The sequence below is a fragment of the Poecilia reticulata genome, linkage group LG11 (genome assembly GCF_000633615.1).
Source record: "Poecilia reticulata strain Guanapo linkage group LG11, Guppy_female_1.0+MT, whole genome shotgun sequence".
In the NCBI taxonomy this organism is placed as follows: Eukaryota; Metazoa; Chordata; class Actinopteri; order Cyprinodontiformes; family Poeciliidae; genus Poecilia; species Poecilia reticulata.
In genome coordinates, this window is record NC_024341.1 from 7,564,272 (window position 1) to 7,585,929 (window position 21,658).

At 38.2% G+C, this 21,658-nt stretch overlaps 2 protein-coding genes across 8 annotated transcripts in view; one reads left to right on the plus strand and one right to left on the minus strand.

Annotated features, from left to right (window-relative positions):
• The window catches only part of dlgap3 (discs, large (Drosophila) homolog-associated protein 3), a 908,365-nt gene that overhangs the window by 477,870 nt on the left and 408,837 nt on the right, over nt 1–21,658 (minus strand). The gene's annotated exons all lie outside the window — the stretch shown is intronic.
• Nucleotides 1–21,658, plus strand: part of gatad2b (GATA zinc finger domain containing 2B) — a 74,759-nt gene that overhangs the window by 12,018 nt on the left and 41,083 nt on the right. For all 3 annotated transcript variants that reach the window (XM_008421569.2, XM_008421573.2, XM_008421572.2), the window contains exons 2-3: nt 16,250–16,630; nt 20,388–20,517. In XM_008421569.2, coding sequence (XP_008419791.1) covers nt 16,251–16,630; nt 20,388–20,517 — 510 coding nt within the window. In that variant the 5' untranslated portion in view covers nt 16,250. The remainder of the gene's footprint in view (nt 1–16,249; nt 16,631–20,387; nt 20,518–21,658) is intronic.

Here is a 21,658-nt window from a genome sequence, read left to right on the forward strand (position 1 = left end):
GCGGATACAATGTATATATTTCACACCAGAATGTATGCTTTTATTTTGAAGGAGAGAAGGTGAGGTGTGAAGTGACCAACGGTTGTGGTTCATTCCATTTTTGGTTTTATGTTGGAAGACATTGAGAATTAAACAAGACTCAAATCTTTTTCGTCTTTTTCTGCTGACTTCCACAACATAACCACCCGTTTTTATACATTTTCCCCTGGACAAATTGCATCATTTGTTTATAGAGCGTGGCAATATTTCGAGCAATCATCAAGTAGAATGAAATATTTGGGTGATTCCTTTTTTGCGGCAACATTTTGCTTTTGGAAAAAAAAAAAATTATTTAAGTTTTAAATATTGTGTTACAACACTGAGATGTTTAACAATAAGAAATTAATAATGGGCAAGCTCAGGATTGGATAAATTAATAATTACAGGTGTTTTTTTTTCACCATTATCTCTGAATGTGTTCCACCCTGTTAGTGACATATAAACCACAAATGGTTAAACATGTAAATTTTGAAAAAAATGTCTTTTTCTTAAAAAGAGTGTGTCCCTTTTACTATATAATGTTTTATTTTTGAAATTGTAACGCATGATGTAGTTGCGAATCATTTATGTCTTTATTGTAAAAAAAAAAACAAAAAAAAAACTTTTTTTACTCATTACTGACAGCATAGAAAATATTGGTAATTTTAAAAACTTATACCAATATGTGCATTTATTGGTCTTCAATTCCCAACATGCCACAGAAAGATTCACAGTACTTAATGTTTCTGCAACAAATTTAATAAAAACATGTGTGGAATGTAAAATCACATGGTGGATTGTCCCATAACAGGGTGGAAAATCAATGTCTTCGATTCCAAAATCTGACGATTTTCATCATTGGTTGCAGGATTGCCTCTTACAAGTCAAAGTATAGGCAGAGTGTTTGTCCTGGCTCTATTTGGGAAAAACAGGTGATATCCCTGTAGTGGATTTTCCCATGATAGGAACTCAGTGTTCCCTTCACAGGAGTCAATGGGGGCAATTAGTGAAATGGAAACAGACAAATGGCAAAGACATCTGTTAATACCTCAGACTACTCTGCAGCTCTATTCCATCATCTGAAATTTTTTTATTTTACTTAAAATGATTACTTTTCACCCTAATTTCCACCTTGTTTTCGAACTAATCTACCTGTAGCTCTTTATGTGGTCAACATTTAGCTAGCCTACCTTCAACTGAATAACAAACCTTTAATGACTAAATCTAATGTAATGTTCTTTTAAATTCTACTGAATAAACATTTTACATGTATAATATGAAGAAAATATCAAATAAGAAAAATGGTTTAAACAGATTCAATTGCATATTAAAATAAGGTTTAGTCCAGTCATTCAACTTATTGAAGAAAAACATAAAAAACATATATATATTATAGTTTAAACTTCATGAGGAAGTCTATTCCATTGCACTGCGGACACAATGAAATTGAGCATGTCGGTCATCAAAAAGGTGTGTGAAGAACCAAATAATATTTAAAAGGCATTTAATTTAAATTTGAATAATGGCAAACATCTAAATGTATAATTAAAATACTTTGTTGTAAATATTTGGCACATTTTACAAAAATAATTGTAAGCAAAACATGGGGACATGGAATGTTGGCGCAAAAGAAGAATCACCCATTTCAGAAAACATGGGAGCCAAAGCTAGTTAAATTTTAAACTGTGGCTCCTACAGTGACAATTAAGTAAAATTTAATTGGCCAATATAAAACAGAAATTTGCTTAGTCATTTCTTGTATCTTTACAGAGAAACCAAACAACAGATTTATTTGCAGAGAGAAAATATATTTTTACATATAAAAAACATCAGCATCTCAGCTTTATAGAATCCAGTGACACCGATGGTCACTCTACTCACCAACTTCTCCAACCAGACCTTAAAAAGGTTTTGTGTCTTTAATGTATTAAAGACACATGATATCTCATCTGCTATGTGTAATTCAGCAGGACAAAGGTTTTGCCAACCAACTGAGGGTCAGCTGTGGAGTCAGAATCACATAATTGAAAAATACAAAGTTTGCACTGACAAGGATTTATTTGATTTACACAGAAGTTGCTTATTCTGCTTTTGAAATGTTTAATAACATTTTGATTGTTACAGAATGTCATGATGTTGATGTTTTTAGCACTTGATAAAATCAGACAAAAAGTATTACTGAATTGTGAAACTGTTTTCATCTGTAGGCAAGCATTGAGCAAATACAAGCATAAATTAGAATATGACTGAAAAGTTCCTTTGTCAGTAATTCCATCACCAAGTGAAAGACGTATAGATTAATTAGATCCGTTTTAACATTTATATTTTGTAGTATGTTTAATACCTGCTAAAAGGTTATTTACTAAAGGTACTATTAATAAGACAACCCTGATCAGGACGTATATCCCCCACCTCCTCCTCGTTCCCACCAACTTGCAACACAAAGTTACACCCTTGCCTTCGGGGGATGCATACCCTGAATTCAGACACAGCTGAGATGTATCAAACCCTACAGGAAGTCCTCGCCAATCCTTTGCCACAAAAGAGGAAGTGACAATAACTCCCTTCTGAAAGGTTGAGTTTCAGCCAAACTTTTAAGACATGCTACTGGACTCTTACTGCACTGGATTGAAGGCTATTTGGAATATTTGCCAAATGCGCTCAGGGGACAGGCAAAAGAATGGCATGAGAGCGATAATGATGGTGACTGGGTGGTGATGCCGCTGGTGCCCTGGTCGCCACAAGGCGGGAGCAGCGCTGAGCTGTGAGGGCCGTATGAGGTTACTTGCAGCTATAATTGAAGTTCTGCCTGTCTTGCCAAAATTTGCTTTCATGAAAACTTAAGAAGGGGGAACCAATAACAAAGACACAAACCTTGAAATTGGGTGTCTAGAACAAGATAACCACTTCACTGGGTTAATGTTGAACGTTGGTATTTTGGGGAGCTGATGTGAGAGACATCAAATTTATTAGTCACATATGAACATGCTGTTACCATTTGTATATTATTGTTCACGGGTACCCCACACAATTTGTTTTGTTTATCTCCTTTTTTACGCAGACAATTCCAGACGTCATCTGTGCCGGATCTCAGCAACACTCATTTATTCTTTTTTCTTTTTTTTTTTAAAATATAGTATACATGCAGTGGTGGAGAAAGTACTCAAAAAAATTACTTAAGTAAAAGTACAAATACACAGACAAAAATGTACTTAAGTAAAAGTCAAAGTACCACATTAACATTTTACTTAAGTAAAAGTAAAAAGGTACTGGCTTTTAAAAATACTTGAGTATTAAAAGTAAAAGTACTTAGTGATTAGGCAATGCATTCAGCAATATCATTAAGTGAACCAATCGTATTTAATTTTAATACATCAGAAATGTGCCATTTTAATGAACAATGCCACAGATAAAGCATGTTTTATTGAGTTTACTCTGTAACATAATTTAGACTTAGATATGTGATTCTATGCATCATAATTTCAGGGATGGAAACATCTTGTCTCCTGTCCTAACATAACATGAACTTCACTTTTTTTGCCACACATTTATTTTGAAAGAAATCCAACTGGCAGAGGAGGACATGGAACCAAGGAGCCACGTAGCCGAGTTGTAGTCTAGACCACCGAACCCAAGACCAAATCAAAACCAGCACCCCATGCTACATGACAATAAAATTTAGTGCACCTATCAAAACTGCTTCTCAAATTGATCTGAAAGATTCACTTTCCCATAAAAACACCTAGATATTAAATACTTATAGCTGAAATAAATTTAACCAGTGACGATTCAAACTCTTCTTCATTCTGTTTTGCTTTCATCTCTGTGCCACAATACACAGAGGTCTCCTGCCTTCCCTAAAAAAATAACACCCTGGGCGGTTGCCCATATTGCCATAATAATTGTCTGCACCATTAAACATAGCAATTAACAACGCTCAACTATGAACACTGTCCAAGGCCCAATAAGCAAGAAATAACCAAGCAGAAGGAGTACCATGACTGTTCTCATCCTCCCTCCTGCTGCAACGTCTGCCACCATGACAGGTGACGAAAACAATCAAAGAGCAATGAGCATGCTCTGCGTTCCTACGTTCTTGTTTTATTTATTCGCCAATTAAATATAAAGATTAAAGATATTTTAATGAAATGGCTACTGCAGTACGCAGAGCATTACAAGAACAAAGAACGGCTCTCAGTGAGGCTTCAGTCCTATAGGACTTAGTCAAGATCCGTCCAGAAGAATCGGATCGTCCATGAATGTCATATCACTATATTGCACTTTGGTCACAGCGTTGTCCCATATATGCAACACCTCAGTCAACATCTCCACACAGTAATTCAGCGCATGAGTGACAACTTTTTTTCATCAGATGCAACATGTGTTTCAGTAAATACAGCTAGCTTTGCTAGCATCACGTCCAGGGAGCTTACCTTTCTTTAAGCTTTCCTTCCAGGTGACGTTAAAAATTGGACAAAGTCCCCACCGTCTGTGAAAGCGAAGCGCTGCTGATTTTACATGTTGCCATATCTTATGATTTATGCAGCTATTATATTACTGACGCTCAGAGGAAACCACTGCGCATGTCTTGGAGCTCCGCGTGCGAGTAAAGGTGGAGCCGATGGGTGACAATAGACACTAAGTCACGTTATTGCTTGGATTTTACGGCGCCACCTTCAGTCCCTGAACTTCACATTTTAACGGAAAAAAAGAGCAACGCGACTTGGATGTAACGAGTAACGCGACACTTTTGTAGAAATGTAGTGAAGTAGAAAGTACAGATACTTACTGTAAAATGTAGTGGAGTAAAAGTATAAAGTATCCATTATTAAATCTACTTAAGTACAGATACACGGAAATTGTACTTAAGTACAGTTCCCACCACTGTATACATGGGACCATTTATGCTGTCTAATATCCCGCAGATTTGCTTTGATCACTTCATAAGCCGTAAGAACATTTTCAAGTGTTTCTAGAAATAACCAAACTGTAACGCTGTGAATCAATGGTTGCTGCAAAAATGTGCTTTTTTTTGTAGGCAAACCTACAGATTTGTCAATTTTCATAAGATGTGATGACTTGATTTTTGTTGTGCGTCAGTGGCAGGGCATGAAGCACTTAGGCTTTTTTGTATATTTTTACCGTTGCCATATATGCACCAGGACTACAGCTGCTGCTGGCAGAACAGTAAGGGCTGCCATCAAAAAAAGATCCATTTAAAAAAAAAAAGCAGATATCCATGCAGCGTTATTGTTGGATGATTTTCTGTGTGCTCTCTATGTGCTGGTGGTATGGGGTGTGTTGCCTCAATGACATGATAGGGGAAGCAATGCTTGTTTCAGCAGTGTCATTATGCACTTATTAAACAGCTTGATTAAAATATGTGGGAACAGCAGATAGGTGGACAGATAAGAATGTGGCAGAACAAGTTCAACAGAGTCCAAGCAGAATGTAGCTTTGGTGATCACTGAGTAAAAAACTTGCAGAGGAGCACGTTTAGGCAATCAGGGTTTCCTCCAGAGAATTTAGCAAGTCCTCCAGACTTGCTGAGGCGCAACAGCGCTGTTGCATGCGCCCTGAGGCATGCAACAGCGCTGCACCAGTGGTTAACTGCCGTCCAATGTGCTTTTGTATTAAAAGATGTTAAGTTGACGAGAAATGTAAAATATTACTGGGTAACTACATGTCACTGGAAGACATTGCAGACAATACTTAAACCCACAACTATAGAATCTTAAAAGCAACAAATAAAAAAATACAATTAAAATAAAAAATTATTTGCACTTCTCCTAAATCCAAATGATCAGTTAGCGGATCTAAAAACAATGCAGTGAAATTGCGACAGACTGGCGACCTGTCCAGGGTGTACCCCGCGTCTCGCCCAAAACGTTCGCTGGAGAAAGGCACCGGCATCTCTCCCGACCCCACTAGGGATAATGGATGGATGGATAAGTAGAACTCTATTTAATCTATTTATATTTAATCCTTCTTAAACTTTTAGCATAATATTAACACAAGTTATTTTATTTCCTTTAGCTACAAATTCAGTCTGTGGTTTGCTGCATGCGTTCAGATAACCTTTTATCCTGCATTCCCACCACCAATCTGAATCAATTTATCATGTAGCGCTCCATAACTGTAATGTTCTGCTAACGGATACAGTGAAGTAACAAAGGCATCTACGGTTTCATACTCCTCTTGTTAGCGCATGTTAAACCTGGCTCGCTCATAAATGACATTTTTCTTGACAACGAAGAAAACTTGGAAACCATCACCTTGGTATGTGTTTCTTTGCCCATCTGGTAATGCCAGACCCCGCAGAACGTCATCTGCCTCATCTTCCATACAATAAATGAGCGTGTTGACCTGGAGTTTTCCTCAGAACTAGAGTTCAGGTTACTTGCCACACAAAACCGTTCGAATCGTCGTATTCACTTGGCCCACTCCTGCAAGCCGCGGCTGGATGCTGAACGTTACACATGGACCAGCAGAAACGACTCTCTCTGCGTTGTCATCAGCCATGTCTCCGGTAGCCAAATAGAGTTGCAGCCTCATGATATGTTACAGCACTCCTGACACCATGACGTATTATTGAAAAGAGTGCGCTGAGTCGAACTGTTTGTGATTAGTTTATTCAGTATCAACAAACTTCCAGCATGGGCATCATCATAACAATCAGCGTCACCTGTACTACCTGAGCCCAATGCTCCTTTATGATGTCATCACAGGTGGCCATTTGTAGTTTTTAACCATACTTGACATTAACACCACAACAGACAAATTAGTTTTTAGGAGTTTGTGTGGAGAGACCTTTGATGTATGTTGACATGAAGTCCTTAGTGCAATTATTCTGCTCTTTGTCTCAAACTGCACATTCACTCATCTACCCAAAAATAGGTGTCTTATTATAAATATCGTCCTACTCTCTTATCAGTACCATTTACCTTAACTTAAACTCCCCATATCTCAGGCAACAACAGAACAGGAATTGATTAGTGGTATGGCTTAAAATAGACGACTGGTTGTCATAACGACATTCACAATGATCTGTTGTCTAATGTAATAATAAAGCTGCGACTCTCACTTTGCCCGTTTTGTGGAAAGTGTGTATTGCCTTATAAAGTGGCAGTTTAAAGACAAGTAAATGTATGTTAGTCTATACTTAACTCATGTTTTATCTTGGCTGACAACAAAACCTGTTAACTCAAATTATGCTCATTCAAAAGAGGGACTTTGAAATGTCTTACAAAAATCAAAACATTTTCCAGTCTTCTTTCTTTGCACAAGTTTGTGCAAATAAAATTCTCATTCTTAAAGAGGTATGAGGAGAGAAAATTTTGTTAAACTGTTTTAATCTTCGGTCATGTTATGTTATTCTCTCATCAAAAACATTCATGTGACTTTGATTCTTTCACGCATGTTTGAGAAATAATGTAATAAAATGTTGTTTATAACCCTATGTAAAGCTCAAAGTTCTACAGAATTACAGTAAAACTTATTAAATATTACTCATAAATCTTTAGGCAAATCATTTTTCTTAGGAACAAGAATATTTTCAGGTTTTTTTTAACTTTATTTTCAGTAACTTATACAAATGTATACACATGTACACGTTTGTTACATCTCACATTTCGCATCTTATTTATTTATTGATGGAGGAAAAAAGCAAACAAATACATTTGCCTCAGATAAACATTAGCCTCATTAAGCGAAGCAAATATTCATTAACATCCATAAATATATAAATCCACAATAATTACAGTGAAAGGGAGAAAAGTAAGCATAATCAAAATAAAGACTAAAGTAATAAAAGTACATAATAATAATAATACAAAATAAACTGAAAATGTATGGACGTAAGTAAATAAAGGTGTCAAGGTTACAATATGAATCTAGTTGCAAGTTTCCACTTGGATTCAAACGTCTCCATTTTAAGTTGTAGTTTTGATGTTTTGTTCTCCATAATGTAGACCTTTTTAATTCTGTCTCTCCACTGTTTAATACTGGAATGTTGTGGTCTTAACCAAGCACATGTAATACACTTCTTCAGAATCAGAAGCAAGACTCTAATCAAGTATTTATTGTCTTTGTCGATCATATCCAAGGAAATTATTCCTGAAATATACAGATGGGTCCAAATCTAATTAAATGCCTAAAATACTTTTTATATCTGCACATTTTTCCAAAACTCGGCCAACTTGGACAATCTCAAAATATGAGTAAAGTCTCCTGCCTTTCCACAATTTTTCCAACAAAGCCGAGATATTTTTAGATGTGGTAATTGGAGAATTAAAATAACGCATCTTAACGTTCCAGTCGAACTCCCTCCATGACGGGCTGTTAATTTGTGTCCAGAGCTAAATGTTTCTTCCGATCCTTATCTGCTATTATTATATTAGCCTCCAGTTCCCACTTCTCCTTAATCTCCCTATTGTTAACATTTGATTCATTTTGTAGGCTTTTGTTTTGAGATCAGGCCTTTTTTTGGTTCACCTTTGCTACTGATAATAGAATTTTTTCAGTCTTTGTCATATCTGTTGAAATTTTCTGCCATTCACTATGATTCTGGAGATAATGTCTAAGTTGCAGATATCTATAAAAATCAGTTTTTGTAGATTAAATTCCCGTTGAATTTGTTAAAAGATTTAATTGTTGACCCTTTAAAAAGCTGTACTATAAATACCAGCCCTCTGATTGTTCATCTCTCAAACTCTGCATCCATAGTAGCTGGGCTAAAATCTGAATTTTTAGCAATTTTTGATATAGAGTCAGGTAAATTTAATTTCTTTTTTAATCTTGACCAAATATTGTTCCTAAATCCTGTTATTTGGAATCCTGAGATTTTTTTTTTACCATCTTTGTTGTAAACTGTAATGTATCTAGAGCAGTGGTTCTTAACCTGGGTTCGATCGAACCCCAGGGGTTCGATGAGTCGGTCTTAGGGGTTCGGCGGAGCCTCTGCCGCGGAGGTAAAGACACACTTGTGTAAAGTCGTGATGACGCCCCGCTTTGCCATCACTTGCTGCAGAGGATCACGTTACATTGCTTAGCCAATCAAAGCTGCGGAGGAGCACTGATTGAAGGAGTTTCACTCTCAGCATGGATTTGAACTTTTGTCTTTAATTACTTCAGCAAAACTCACCGTTTTTACCAAATTCTATAGTCTAAATCTGCTCCTTAGTCGCATCTTTTCGGGGTTGGTACTGCCTCTAGTGGTGTGGGGGTGGTTACACAGCTAATATAATTACATTGCTAAATCAGAATACTGCAAAGTATTTTGTGTGTTGTTGGAATAAGAAGGGTCCGGTGAATGCGCATATGTAACTGGGGGGTTCAGTACCTCAAAAAAGGTTAAGAACCACTGATCCAGAGACAGAGTTGGGTAGGCCCTTTGCTCCATATCTACCCATATTGTCTCCTGATTCTTTGCTAACCTTAGGATTAGGGCTCTCAGTTGAACAGCCCAGTAATAGTTCCTTAATTCAGGTAAACCTAGCCCTCCATTATTCTTTGAGTTTTTGAGTTTAATTCTTGTCTTTTTATTTTACCATACAAACCTTGATATTCTGTTATCCAGCTCTGTTAAAAAGGAGTTGGGAATGGAAACTGGGAGTGATTGGAATACAAATAATCTTGGCAAGACATTCATTCTAATTAATTCTACCCTTCCACCTAGGGTCAGTGGTAGAATCTCCTATCTTTCTAGGTCTTTTATCATTTCCTTAATCAGCTTTTCATAGTTTGCTTTGAATAACTGAAATTTGAGGTGTGATGCCCAGGTATCTGAACCCTTTATTGGTCCATTTGAATTTTACTTTTTCTTTTAGGCATTCACCAGATAACATTGCTACCGATTTACTTTCATTAGTCGTATATCCAGACATATTCCTGTACTCTTTAAGACTTTCTAGTAGAGCTGGTACTGACCAGAGTGGTTCTGTTAATACTACTAATAAATCATCTGCAAACAATTATATTTTATGTTCCACCTCTCCCTCATCTCCTATTCCCTGAATTTGTTTATTTTGTCTTATTGGTTCTGCCACCGGTTTAATATAATAGTAATGGACTCAGACAATCCCCCTGTCTAACTCCTCTCATGAGATCAAGAGAGGAGTTAGTTAGTTAGTTAGTTAGTTTAGTTAGTTGGGTATTGCTCGAATTAATGAGCAATCCCCATTAATTCAAATCAGGATTTGGGATTTTTATAAATTATTTTCACCCATTCAACAAATTGCTGTGAAAACCCAAGGGCTAGTAATGTTTGATATAAAAAAAACATTTTATAAGCCCTGTTAAAAGCCTTTTGGGCATCTACTAATCTAATCGAGAGGGAAGGTTGTGATTTAAGTTTGGTATGTGACATTACATTCAGTGTTCTTCTAATGTTGTTTGCTCTCTGCCTGCCAGGAATAAAGCCTGTTTGGTCTGGTTTAATAAATTTAGCTATATATTTTTGCATTTTTTTTTGCCAATATGTTGGTATGTTTAAGTCATTGCATAGCAAGCTCACGGGTCTATAGCCTTCACACATAGTTGAGTCTTTACCATTTTAATGTGTTACAGATATAATGACTTGAGACCATGTTTTAGGGGGGTCCCCCACTGTTAGTGCGCAGTTAAATACCTTACATAACACTGGCGTTAGTTCTTTAAATGTTTTGTAAAACTCCTGTGGCATTCCGTCTGTCCCCAAGGATTTGTTGTTTTTGAGGTTTTTAATAACATTCAGAATTTCCTGTGAAGTTATAGGTCGGGTCATTTCCAGCAACTCTTCTTCTGACAAAGTTGGGATATTAATTCTTTTGCGAAAAGAGGATGTTTTGTCTTGAGTATTTCTGTCCAAATAATCATATAGTTTTTTTTATAATGGTCTGCAAACGCTTCAGCTATTTCTTTAGGTGATGTTTTAGTCGCCATATTTGAGGGATGTTTTATTTTGGAGACGTGCCTTTTTGCTTGGGCTTTCCTAAGTTGAAATGCCAACAGACAGCTCACCCTATTGCCTATTTCATAATATCTTTGACTTGTAAAGCGTAGAAGATCTTCTGCTTTGACAGTATTTCCTCTAATTTATCTCTTGCCTTTTTAAACTCGCCCATTATGTTTTTATCCCCTATATTGTGTTCCCTTTCCAATTCTTTGATCTCATTTTCCAACTCCTTTTGTTCTTTCATTCTAGCCTTTTTGAGTCTGGATGATATTTCTATTATTTTCCCTCTTATCGTCCTTTGTATGTTGCTGGTGAAACTTCCTCATTATCATTTCAAAATATTCCTTAAATGACTCGTTGATTTCTTTGACAATATTTTCATTAGATATGATTGATACATTCATTCTCCAATATCTGAAACAAGGTTCATTAACTATGTTTTAAAGTTAACAAAATATTTTCTGTTACATTTTGGTTCAACCTTTGGTTTATTCACCAGTGAGTGGTGTGCTCATTCAATGCACAAGTCCATCTCATCTGTGATTTGAATCTGGAATTTAATAAATTGCGCTATGAAGCAATTTATTAAAATTATTGTTGTGCCTCATTCTCAACTCTAAGTCGCTGCATTACTCTGAAAGTTTTGTTTCCCAGAGTAGAAATGTCGCAGCCCACTCCATCTGTGTCATCTCGACTTTCCAATCTTTCCTCCATGTGAGCTACTTTCTTTTCCAGGGATGTTGTCCTGTCCAGGAGCTCCTTTATGCTCATTTTGATCCTAGCCAGTGCTCTCTTGTTGTCTCCTACCGCTACCACGTGTTCTTTTTGTAGACCCGTAGCTCTTGAAGTATAGCCGAGTCCTGGTCTTTGTTCGGTGGCTCCAAGTGTTCCGCTTCATGGCTTTGTACTGCCGCCATTCTGGTACTCTTTTCTCTTGTTCCTTTCTCTTCCTTACTCTTTCCTTTTTTAACCATATTTTCCATGGGTTTTTTAATCACTTCAAGAATGAATTTTCCTTATGTTCTGTTGTTTTTACCTTATTTTAACGCTAGTTTTCTTGTTCTTCAGAGCAGCCTTTTCTCCTGCCTTTTATAGCATAGCGCCACCCCAGAAGTCCTCGGCTATTTTTTATTTTTTTTGAAAGACTCCATGGTCCGCAGTGCCATCAGGTGGTTTGGAAGCTCATTCCACAAGGAGCAACCTGTCTCCCATTGATGTCAACTTTGTTTGAGGAATATGGAGACGAAAAGAGCTAGGCCACCTCCTCTGGTGGCAGCCTTTCAGGGTGCCTAAATGCTTGCTCATACAAAGCGTCACCGATTTCCACAAAGCTCCTCCTTGGAGCTGCAGTCCACAGCACAGCTATTGCCCCACATAGCTATCCACGCATTCCCCACACAGCGCTTCCAGTCTAGCAGCAGCAATTAGCAAACACCTTGTGAAATTGCGAGTCTGCTATGCTCATCACCCAAACTACTTCTCAGTCCAACACTCCTAAGAGCAGTTTCTCATTAGTGTGCAGGTAAGGTATGATAAACAGCATTTCTCTGTCTCACACACACATATTCCCACTCAGTGGAAGAACAGACATTTGGAAAGATGGCTATAGGTGATAAACAATCAAGTGTCCCTTTTTTTATCTTAACCATCCTACTACCGACATGGGCATCTCTTCACCTGATTGGACAGTATAATATGAACAAATGAAACTACGTAGCTTTTACTACATTTAAATGGCCCCTGAGAATAGTCATGTTTGTTCTTGCATTGAAAAGGAGGAGAAAAGATGAAAGTTTGAAAAATTGGGGGAGGGTAGAGAAGGGTTTATTTGGGGTAGCGTACAGCAGAAAGAAAGTTTTGAAAAAAATATGCTGCTGGGAAGCTGTCAGTTAGTTTAGTTCAGAAGACTGCAACGTTTGTAGACGCTTTCACCACACATTCCTCCAAATGCTACGTCAAGTTTGACTTTGGTTTATTTTTCATGAGAGGGAGAGAGAGGGCAAAAAAGGAGACAGAAAAAATACTTTCTGGCTCATTCAACGTAAAGGTGGTGTGCGTTTTCCTTCTAGCAGTTGGAGGCCAGATTTCCTCTGCATGTTTATTTGGAAAAAGGAGCACTGGGAATAATGCGGAAACACCTGCCCCCAAATGTCAAAACCAAATTATTTAATTTATAAGTGGTCAGTGTAGAGGTCATGCTACACTTCTTCGTTGTCTGTCATTTTGACTGACGGGGTAAAAAATCCAGTCATAACCCATTTTTACCCATCAATTTTTTAAATTGATAATTACATACTTATTAGTATGTAATTAGCATTTAATTGTCATTCGGTGTAATACTCAACAAGCTGAACAGATTATCTACATTGTGTGATCACACATCAAGCAGATGAATAGATGTAACTTTTTCTCTGCATTGACAAAGTTTTGAAATCAAGAAATATTTCTCCAGTTGAAGTGATCAGAAGTTGGCAAGAGTCTGTCACCTGAGTCCAAAGCAACTCTTCTCAGCAGAAAAATCCAGCTGGAGTGGGACAGCAGGATCACACACTCTTCAAAGTTCATCACTCTTCAACATGACACTGTCAACTCCCACAGAGTTGTTTTGTGTCCAGATCAGAGATGATATTTGGAGGAAATTTTTCTTTTATTGATCCATTCAAGTTAGCTCCACAATGTAACTTATTCTCTGTGCATGAAGTTAAAAATGTCTGCACGGCAGCACCAAGTGATCAGGTCTGTGAAATTTGTTAAAATGGCAGATGGCCATCAGATTTTTCCATCACTGTTTGAACTTCAGACTGAAATTTTTTGGTGAATACAACCACTGGTAGTGTAGGTCCGTTTAACTTTTGTTCACTTATTTTAAATGATAATCAGAAATGTAAAAATTAAACACCGTAATCATTTTCACATGAGATTCAAAGAATACAATATAGATGTTTTTTGTATTTTCAATTTAATCATCACATCAAAAATCAAACATTTGTGAAATTTCCCTAGACCTCATTTGATTTTGTTTGTTTTTTAACATCTGGAGCAAACTTTTTTTCCCATGACAGAAGCACACGCTGCAGTCAGTAAGGTGGGAATCCCACAGTGTGCACAGCATTGATGGCTTAGCTATTTCAGATGGCTGAAATATTAGGTTCCCTAAATGCAACATAGATAGTTGTGTATGATGTGAAGAATGAACTACCCAAGGCATAAAATTATTGCTTAATCTCTGTCCCGTAGGGTAACAAAATAGACGAGGGGTGAACATCAGGCTGAAATGGTCCAGCAAGTCCAGAGTCCTCTCCTCTCTGGTGGTACCACTCACATACTGGGTGAAGGCCGGCTGGTTTCAGCACAATCAGCTGATCCCTGGTGAAAACAATGCGGCCAAGTTGTTATGCTCAGCAGAGTAAAAAAAAAAAAAAGTATCTCAGCACCAAAGAAAAAGATTATTCCTCTCTGTCAGCATTGTTGAAGATAAGCTTCTAGTAAGGTGCAAAGATAATTAATCTTGTCAAATAATCAATCAAAAAAGTTTGAATTTTAATCAAAAACATTTGAAAAAGTAAAACGAGGAGAGGAGTAACCGCAACAGGCTGCAAACACGATGCCACATACGCACTACTTACAATATCAAGTAAGTAGTAGTTTAAAATATCCAATAAATTTCGTTCCACTTCACTATTGTGTCCCAGTTGTTGTTGATTCTTCACAAAATAATAACAATTTTAGATCTTTATGTTTGAAGTCTGAAAAGCGGCAAAAGGTTGAAAAGATCAAGGGGACCGAATACTTTTGCAAGGCACTGTATCTCTCTCTTTACCTACCCCCTATGTACTGGTTGAGGTTTTGTTCTGAAACCATCCCAGACATCCCTCTAGCAGTTTTCTCAAAGCTTTTGCTCCACCTTCCTCGTGTAGCAATCTTGTTCCTCCCTCAGGCAACATTTCACTTCCCTCTGTGGTGCCTTTGTCTCCACATTGTCTTTAGTCCTAAAGGCCTTCTTCTTCTGGTTGAGTACAGTCAGGACTCCCTGTGTTACCAATAGTTTGTTGTTTAAGTAGCATTGAATTTTGGTGGAAGAGAATAATATTAAGATATGTCTGTGAATTTTGATTACACAGAAATTTAAATAATTTGTTAGACACCAAGTCATTCCCTCAATACCCTTGGATATCAGATTATTTTAAAAAGGCCTCCTTTGCTTCAGGAGTCCATCTTCTGATAGAGTGAGTGGAGACACCCTGCCTTTGGACCATGTGGATGTACTGGGACTGACTTGCGCAGTGGGGGAAAGGAAACAGCCCTGTATGCACCCTTTACATTAGTATACAGTAAATCAATTATCTTGTTTCTCCTGGTGGGACAATTGACAACCTGGTGAAAAGAAGCCATGGAACCCAGGGTGTGACATGATTTAAAAATAAATATATAAATGAATCACAGGGAGAACATACATATTCTGCCTGACCTTTTGGTCAGGCTTTCTTTACACCCTTGTCCCTTAGTGGGGTCGGGAGGGTTGCTGGTGCCGATCTCAAGCTAATGTTCCGGGCGAGAGGCGGGGTGTCGCCACCTTGTGGTTGTGTTTTAAGGAACACATTACTACCATATTATGTGGGAGAAAAAAATACTGCTTATCAAAGTGGTTCATTGTTTGACTTCGATATTCAGTGACTGGACATTTAAAATTCAATGTTTGAGTGATTTTGGAGAGGTGTCCTACAGCTGGTCTGTGAGAGGACCACCAGAGAGGAGAGGACTCTGATTTTGTAGTTTTGAGCAGCTGCTGTTTCAAATATTTTGTTTGTATCATGTATCAATTTGCTTTGTCTCTTTTCACTTGAACTGACCTTAAGAGGATGTCACTTTCGAGGATGAACAACAACGTTTTTGTCGAAATACACCTGCACAACTAGACCTGAATGCAATATCATAATTGCAAAAGACTGCTTAGATTATTTGGCAGACTATAACGATTCATTGATCTGTGAATGTTGATATTTTGTTTGGTCAGTTAGTTGAACACTAACTACCCTTAATGTCAAAACGTGATGTTTCATTTTAGTGGTGAGATGCCAAAGCTCACTGTGTGTGTGAAGGGGACAGACACTGTGCAATTAAATATTTTGGTCATATTGTCCATCTCCTGTTAAAAACTGAAGTATGATGACTGTAAGACCAACAAATATTAGTTTCGGACCCTTTTGTCTTAAATTTGTGACTGGAGGCATGGCTAGTTTGTCTAATCTGACTTTAATGCTTTTATTTTTCTCTCTTTTTTTCTTGTGTTAATCTTAGGATGGAGCGGATGTCTGATGATACACTGAGGCTCAACCTGTTAAAGCGAGGTCTGGAGTCATCCAGTGAGAGGGAGGAGGCTCTGTCAAAGCGCCTAAAAATGGAGGGTCACGAGGCCATGGAGCGCCTGAAGATGCTTGCTCTTCTCAAACGCAAGGACTTAGCTGATCTGGCTGCCCTAGAGGTTCCAGGGACGCTTGGAGATGGAAAAGGCCCCAGTGCCAGCTCCATCCACCACCAGAGTCTAATGGGTGCGGCATATGAAGAGAAGCTGAATGGAAGTTTAAGGCTTGGCAGCCACAGTGTTCATGTCGGTCAAAGTAAGAATGGAAAGGAAAACATTATGGATGAGCCAGTGGATATGAGTGCTGGAAGAAGATGGTGAGTCAAATATTTACTTCCTAAAAGATTATGGTGAATAAAGTAATCTGGTATTCTAAATAGGGTCACACCTTTTATTTAACTAGCATGTTTAGGTTTTTTTTTCTCGCACTTCTTCATAGTATAAAATTTTCAGGGTGTAATCCACAAAATATTATGCATTACCTCAGCTATACACCACTACCTGCATTCCTGAGGTAGTGGTGAGTAAAGTAGTGGATATGGTTTACTAGTTTATATTTATGACCTGAACCCAAACCCAAATATTGATTTTATAGTTGGGGGAGAATCAGGTTTAAACTTCTGTGTCGTGTTTAATAAGTCTGCAATACAGACTTATTAAACAGCATACAGCGGAGAGAAAGGCAAACAAGAATGCACAATACAAAGTTTTGTTCTTTCCAACATACTTCGTCTGAAGCCAAATAATCGATGCAGTCACGTGGCTTCAGACGATTGGTATTTGCACGCAACTTTCATACAATAGCACAGACCAGCTGTGGGACACATCTCCTGCTTCAGTGTTTGTCATGCTCCTCCCAGTGGGGGTTCCCCCTTCCTCCCTGCATCTTTTGCTTTGCTTTTAGGAAACTGACACGGAGCTAGCCACACGGAGACAGCCTTCTCCTTTCATAACTTTTCAATTTCCCTTGAGGAGTTAACCATTTGACAGTCTTATTATGGTATTTAGTGAAGAATTGTACAAATGAATATAATTTCCCATTGTGTTACATTCGTTCCTCAAAAGTATTCATGTATCCTGTAAAATTACAGACTACAAAATTAAGATGATTGCTTTGATTTGTGTGATAGTTTACTAATGCACTGAAAGTTTAAAATTGCCACACACAAAAAGAACATTGAACAATATGTTGGTGCATCCAATCTGAGGTAGACTTGACTTTGACAATGTCAGTTTACATCTAAATGAGTTCAAGCAACTATCTTAAAAGATGGGAGCAAGAGAATTGAACAGCGTTCAGAACCCGCATTCACAAATAAACCTCAACTGTGATCCTGTTGTTTCCTAATTGGATTTCCTAAAAATCCAGCAACTGCTTGGATGCTGTGTAACCCAAACAATATGGCTCCCTTTATATCACTGCCTAGTGTCCTACTCTGAACGTGGTTCTTTGATTTTATTAAATTAATTTCAAGAACAGAATGAACTAATTGCCCAAGTCAAACAAGGCCTTTCTCTTGGCCTTGTTTGACAAACACAAATATAGTTTTGTAATTTACTTTTCAGCTTTTATAATACACTATATTACCAAAAGTAATTTGCTCATCTGCCTTGACTCGCATATGAGCTTAATCCCTAATCAATATGACGTTGGTCCACCATTTGCAGCTAGAACAGCTTCAACTCTTCTGGGAAGGCTATCCACAAGGTATAGGAGTATTTATGGGGATTTTTGTCCATTCTAGAAGTGCGTTTGTGAGGTCACATAGTGATGTTGGAAGAGAAGGCCTGGCTCTCAGTCTCCGCTCTAATTCATCCCAAAGGTGTTCTATCAGGATGAGGTCAGGACTCTGTGCAGGCCAGTCAAGTTCATCTACACCAGACTCTGCCATCCATGTCTTTATGGACCTTGCTTTGTGCTCTGGTGCTCAGTCATGTAGAAAGAAAAAGGGGTCAGCTCCAAACTGTTAAAGTTGAGAACATGGAATTATCCAAAATGTCTTCGTATGTTGAAGTATTCAGAGTTCCTTTAACTGGAACTAAGGGGCCAAGTCCAGCTCCTGAAAAGCAACCCCACACCAGACCCCCCCTCCACCAGACTTCACACTTGGCACAATGCAGTCAGTCAAGTATCGTTCTCCTAGCAACCGCCAAACCCAGACTTATCTATCAGGTTTCCAGATGGAGAAGCGTGATTCGTCACTCATCGAATGCGCTTCCACTGCTCTAGAGTCCAGTGATGGCGTGGTTTACACCATCTCATCTCACACTTTGCATTATACTTGGTGATGTATGGCTTGGATGCAGCTGGTCACCATGGAAACCCATTCCATGAAGCTCTCTAATCACTATTTTTGAACTAATCTGAAGGCCACATGAAGTTTGGAGGTCTGTAGTGATTGACTCTGCAGAAAGTTGTGACCTGTTTGCATTACGCGCTGCAGCGCCACTGACCCCGCTCCATCTGTTTACGTGGCCTATCACTTCATGGCTGAGTGGCTGACTTTCCCAAAGACTTCCATCTTTTTATAGTACAGTTGACTGTGGAATATTTAGGAGTGAGAAAATTTCACAAGTGGATTTGTTGCACAGGTGGCATCCTATCACAGTTTTACCAAGCTCCTTAGAGGAACACATTCTTTCAATAATGTTTGTAAAAACAATCTTCATACCCAGGTGCTTAATTTTCCTCACCTGTGGCCATGGAAAATGATTGGAACACCTGATTCTCATCATTTGGATGGGTCAGCAAATACTGTATGAAAGCCCATATGTGTTTTAATTATGTATTGAGATAAATGCGGCATGATCTTTATAAGAAATTAAATCACAGCTATTCAATCCCGTTTTAATATCTTTAATCTCTATGATTTACCTGTTTTGGTTTAGCAAAATGCATCAAGTACTTTTTTTTTTTCCATTGATGTCAAAGTTGCAGAGAAGAAAAATCTAAATTTTATCTTACCATGTTTTATCTTCCTAATTGTCTGAATATTCAGATTTTCTAGTAACAATCATAGTGCTTGTCTCAAACCAGTTCCTTTAAAACGTTTTTCCACTAGCTGCCTCTAACCAGTTCGTTCTGTTCCGGTCCAGTCCGGTCCGGTCCGCTCCGCCCTGACCAGATTAATTTTCCATTAGCAAATTCAGCATCACTCTGCCCGGCCGTTCTCAGATTTCCATACCTATTCAAGGATAGTACTAGCTATACCGAGCCAGGTATGCCACCAAAGTGATTTGATTGACAGCTGACGGCATTGATTGACTGGCTAATTATTACCTGACAGCAAAAGCAATACTCTGGTTTACCTGTGGACCGAGAGCTGCTCAGTACAAAGAAGCTATTTTGAGTTTAATCAGGAGCAGTGCTAGGAACGTATGCGTGTAAGTTTTGCAGTGGAATGACTGTGATATAGCAATGCTGCCAGCAGAATTTTGCTTTGAAGAACTGGCAGCAATAAAGAGAGAAACGGTGCAGCTGTGGTCAGTTTTCTGACTGGACTACAGTTTTTACAGTTTTTCAAACTGTGGAACTGCATAGTATTAACTTGGTGTGATGTGAATTAAATAATTTTTCTTTTTAAAAAAAATAACGTTCAAGCGTGTCTATTGGTTTACATCTTTTTACATTACTTAAATCCTAAAGATTGCACATTAAAAAAAATCCCAGAATATTCATATGCATAGTGACATAATCAGCAGATCTCAGTTTTTATCATTAGGTTTGGACCAGTAGTGAATTGATAGAAGACAAAATTAAATGAGTTTATTTGAGTTGATCAAAATCACAACCATAACCTTGAAGTTCTCCATTGCTGAGTGTTGCTGCAAACATCAGTGGAGAGTTGACCACAGCTGCTGCATGCACACGCCCCACCCACAATAGTGAGGAACAGTGGAAAAGCTCACTACCTGGGGTAGAACTGAACTGCACATAAACCGGTTAGACTTGCCAGTGGAAAAGCATCTTTAGTTGTTTTTAGTGCAGTGAAAAAAAATACATCTAATTGATTTGTCTTGGATTGACCTCAGTCTTTAGATGTTCTAACTTTTTGTTTTTGTTCTTATTTTTAGTGAGGTTGATCGTGACAGACAAACTCCTTCTCCAGATGTCATCATACTTTCAGACAATGAGGCGTCCAGTCCCAGGACAACACCTCGACCCGAAGAGCGCATGCACCAGGCTAACTTGGAGATTTTTAAGGTTCATTTGGAACAGCTCCCACTTCTTCTTTGTACACCATGATTCAGTATTATCTCTGTCTTAATGTGGTTATGACAAGTATTTAGTATACCTTTGGAGATTCATTTTAACAGAGGACTAAAAAGCTATCTCTGACAGAATTTAAATTAGTTTTAGAAATTCAGTTTTTAAAATTTAGTTTCATATTTCATATGGTTGGTGGCTTTGAATTTACCATTTGTATTTTACTATTTTTGACGCAATTTTTTTGATGAGTTTTTTAATTTAGGTACCACTTGGAAGTATTGATTCTTTTATAGCCAACAATCATGCAAAAAAAAAAGGAAAGTCAAGCCGATATGAGCACACCTGGTTTGCAGTAGATTCTCTGTGAATGAAGATAATCAGGAAAAGGAATACTTTCCTGATTGTAAATATTCAACCAGGAAAGTATGATTCCTGATAGTGGGGTACCAAACATAATGTAGAGTTTGTGCTCTCGTTGTGTAACATTGGGCCCAGGAGATTTCCACCACTTTCACATACTTAGGGGAAACATTGTGTTGTTAAAATAGTGCTAAATGTCAAAGTGGAGAGTAGAAATGTGCAATATATATGGCATATAGTAGAAACGTATACCGTATATGTTTCTACGTACACGTAGACCAAATTGCTATAATAGAAATTCGGCCTACAATAGAGTCTACCAGATAACTGCAGTAATGCTTGTTTATGACACAATCATCCGGTATCAAAACAGAGCAAGCGGAAAGCAGAGTGGCTGAGAGCACAAGGGAAGAGCTTGCTAAGAAGGCAGGTGCAAAAACGCAACTTATCTGGACTTAGTTCAGGTTTATTTTCCTGTGGTCTTGACGCGATGCTCAGGGGGAACACAGCAGTTGGAACAGTTGCACAGCGGAAAAGCAAGGGGTAAAAGCGCATGAGGGATCGGTGCGAATCCCTCCATGACGCGCACGGGATAAAGTTCGCTGAGTCCAATGGACCCCCATTCGAATCCTCCCACTGTCTTGGCGCAATGCTCAGGAGGAGCATGGCAGGCTTCAGGGTTGGACATTGTGGAAGAGCCATGGGGCGGTGTGACGGTCTGACAGTTTTTCTAAAACCACGCAGAAAAACCTTGTAGTGGTGGGGGAAGCGGGGG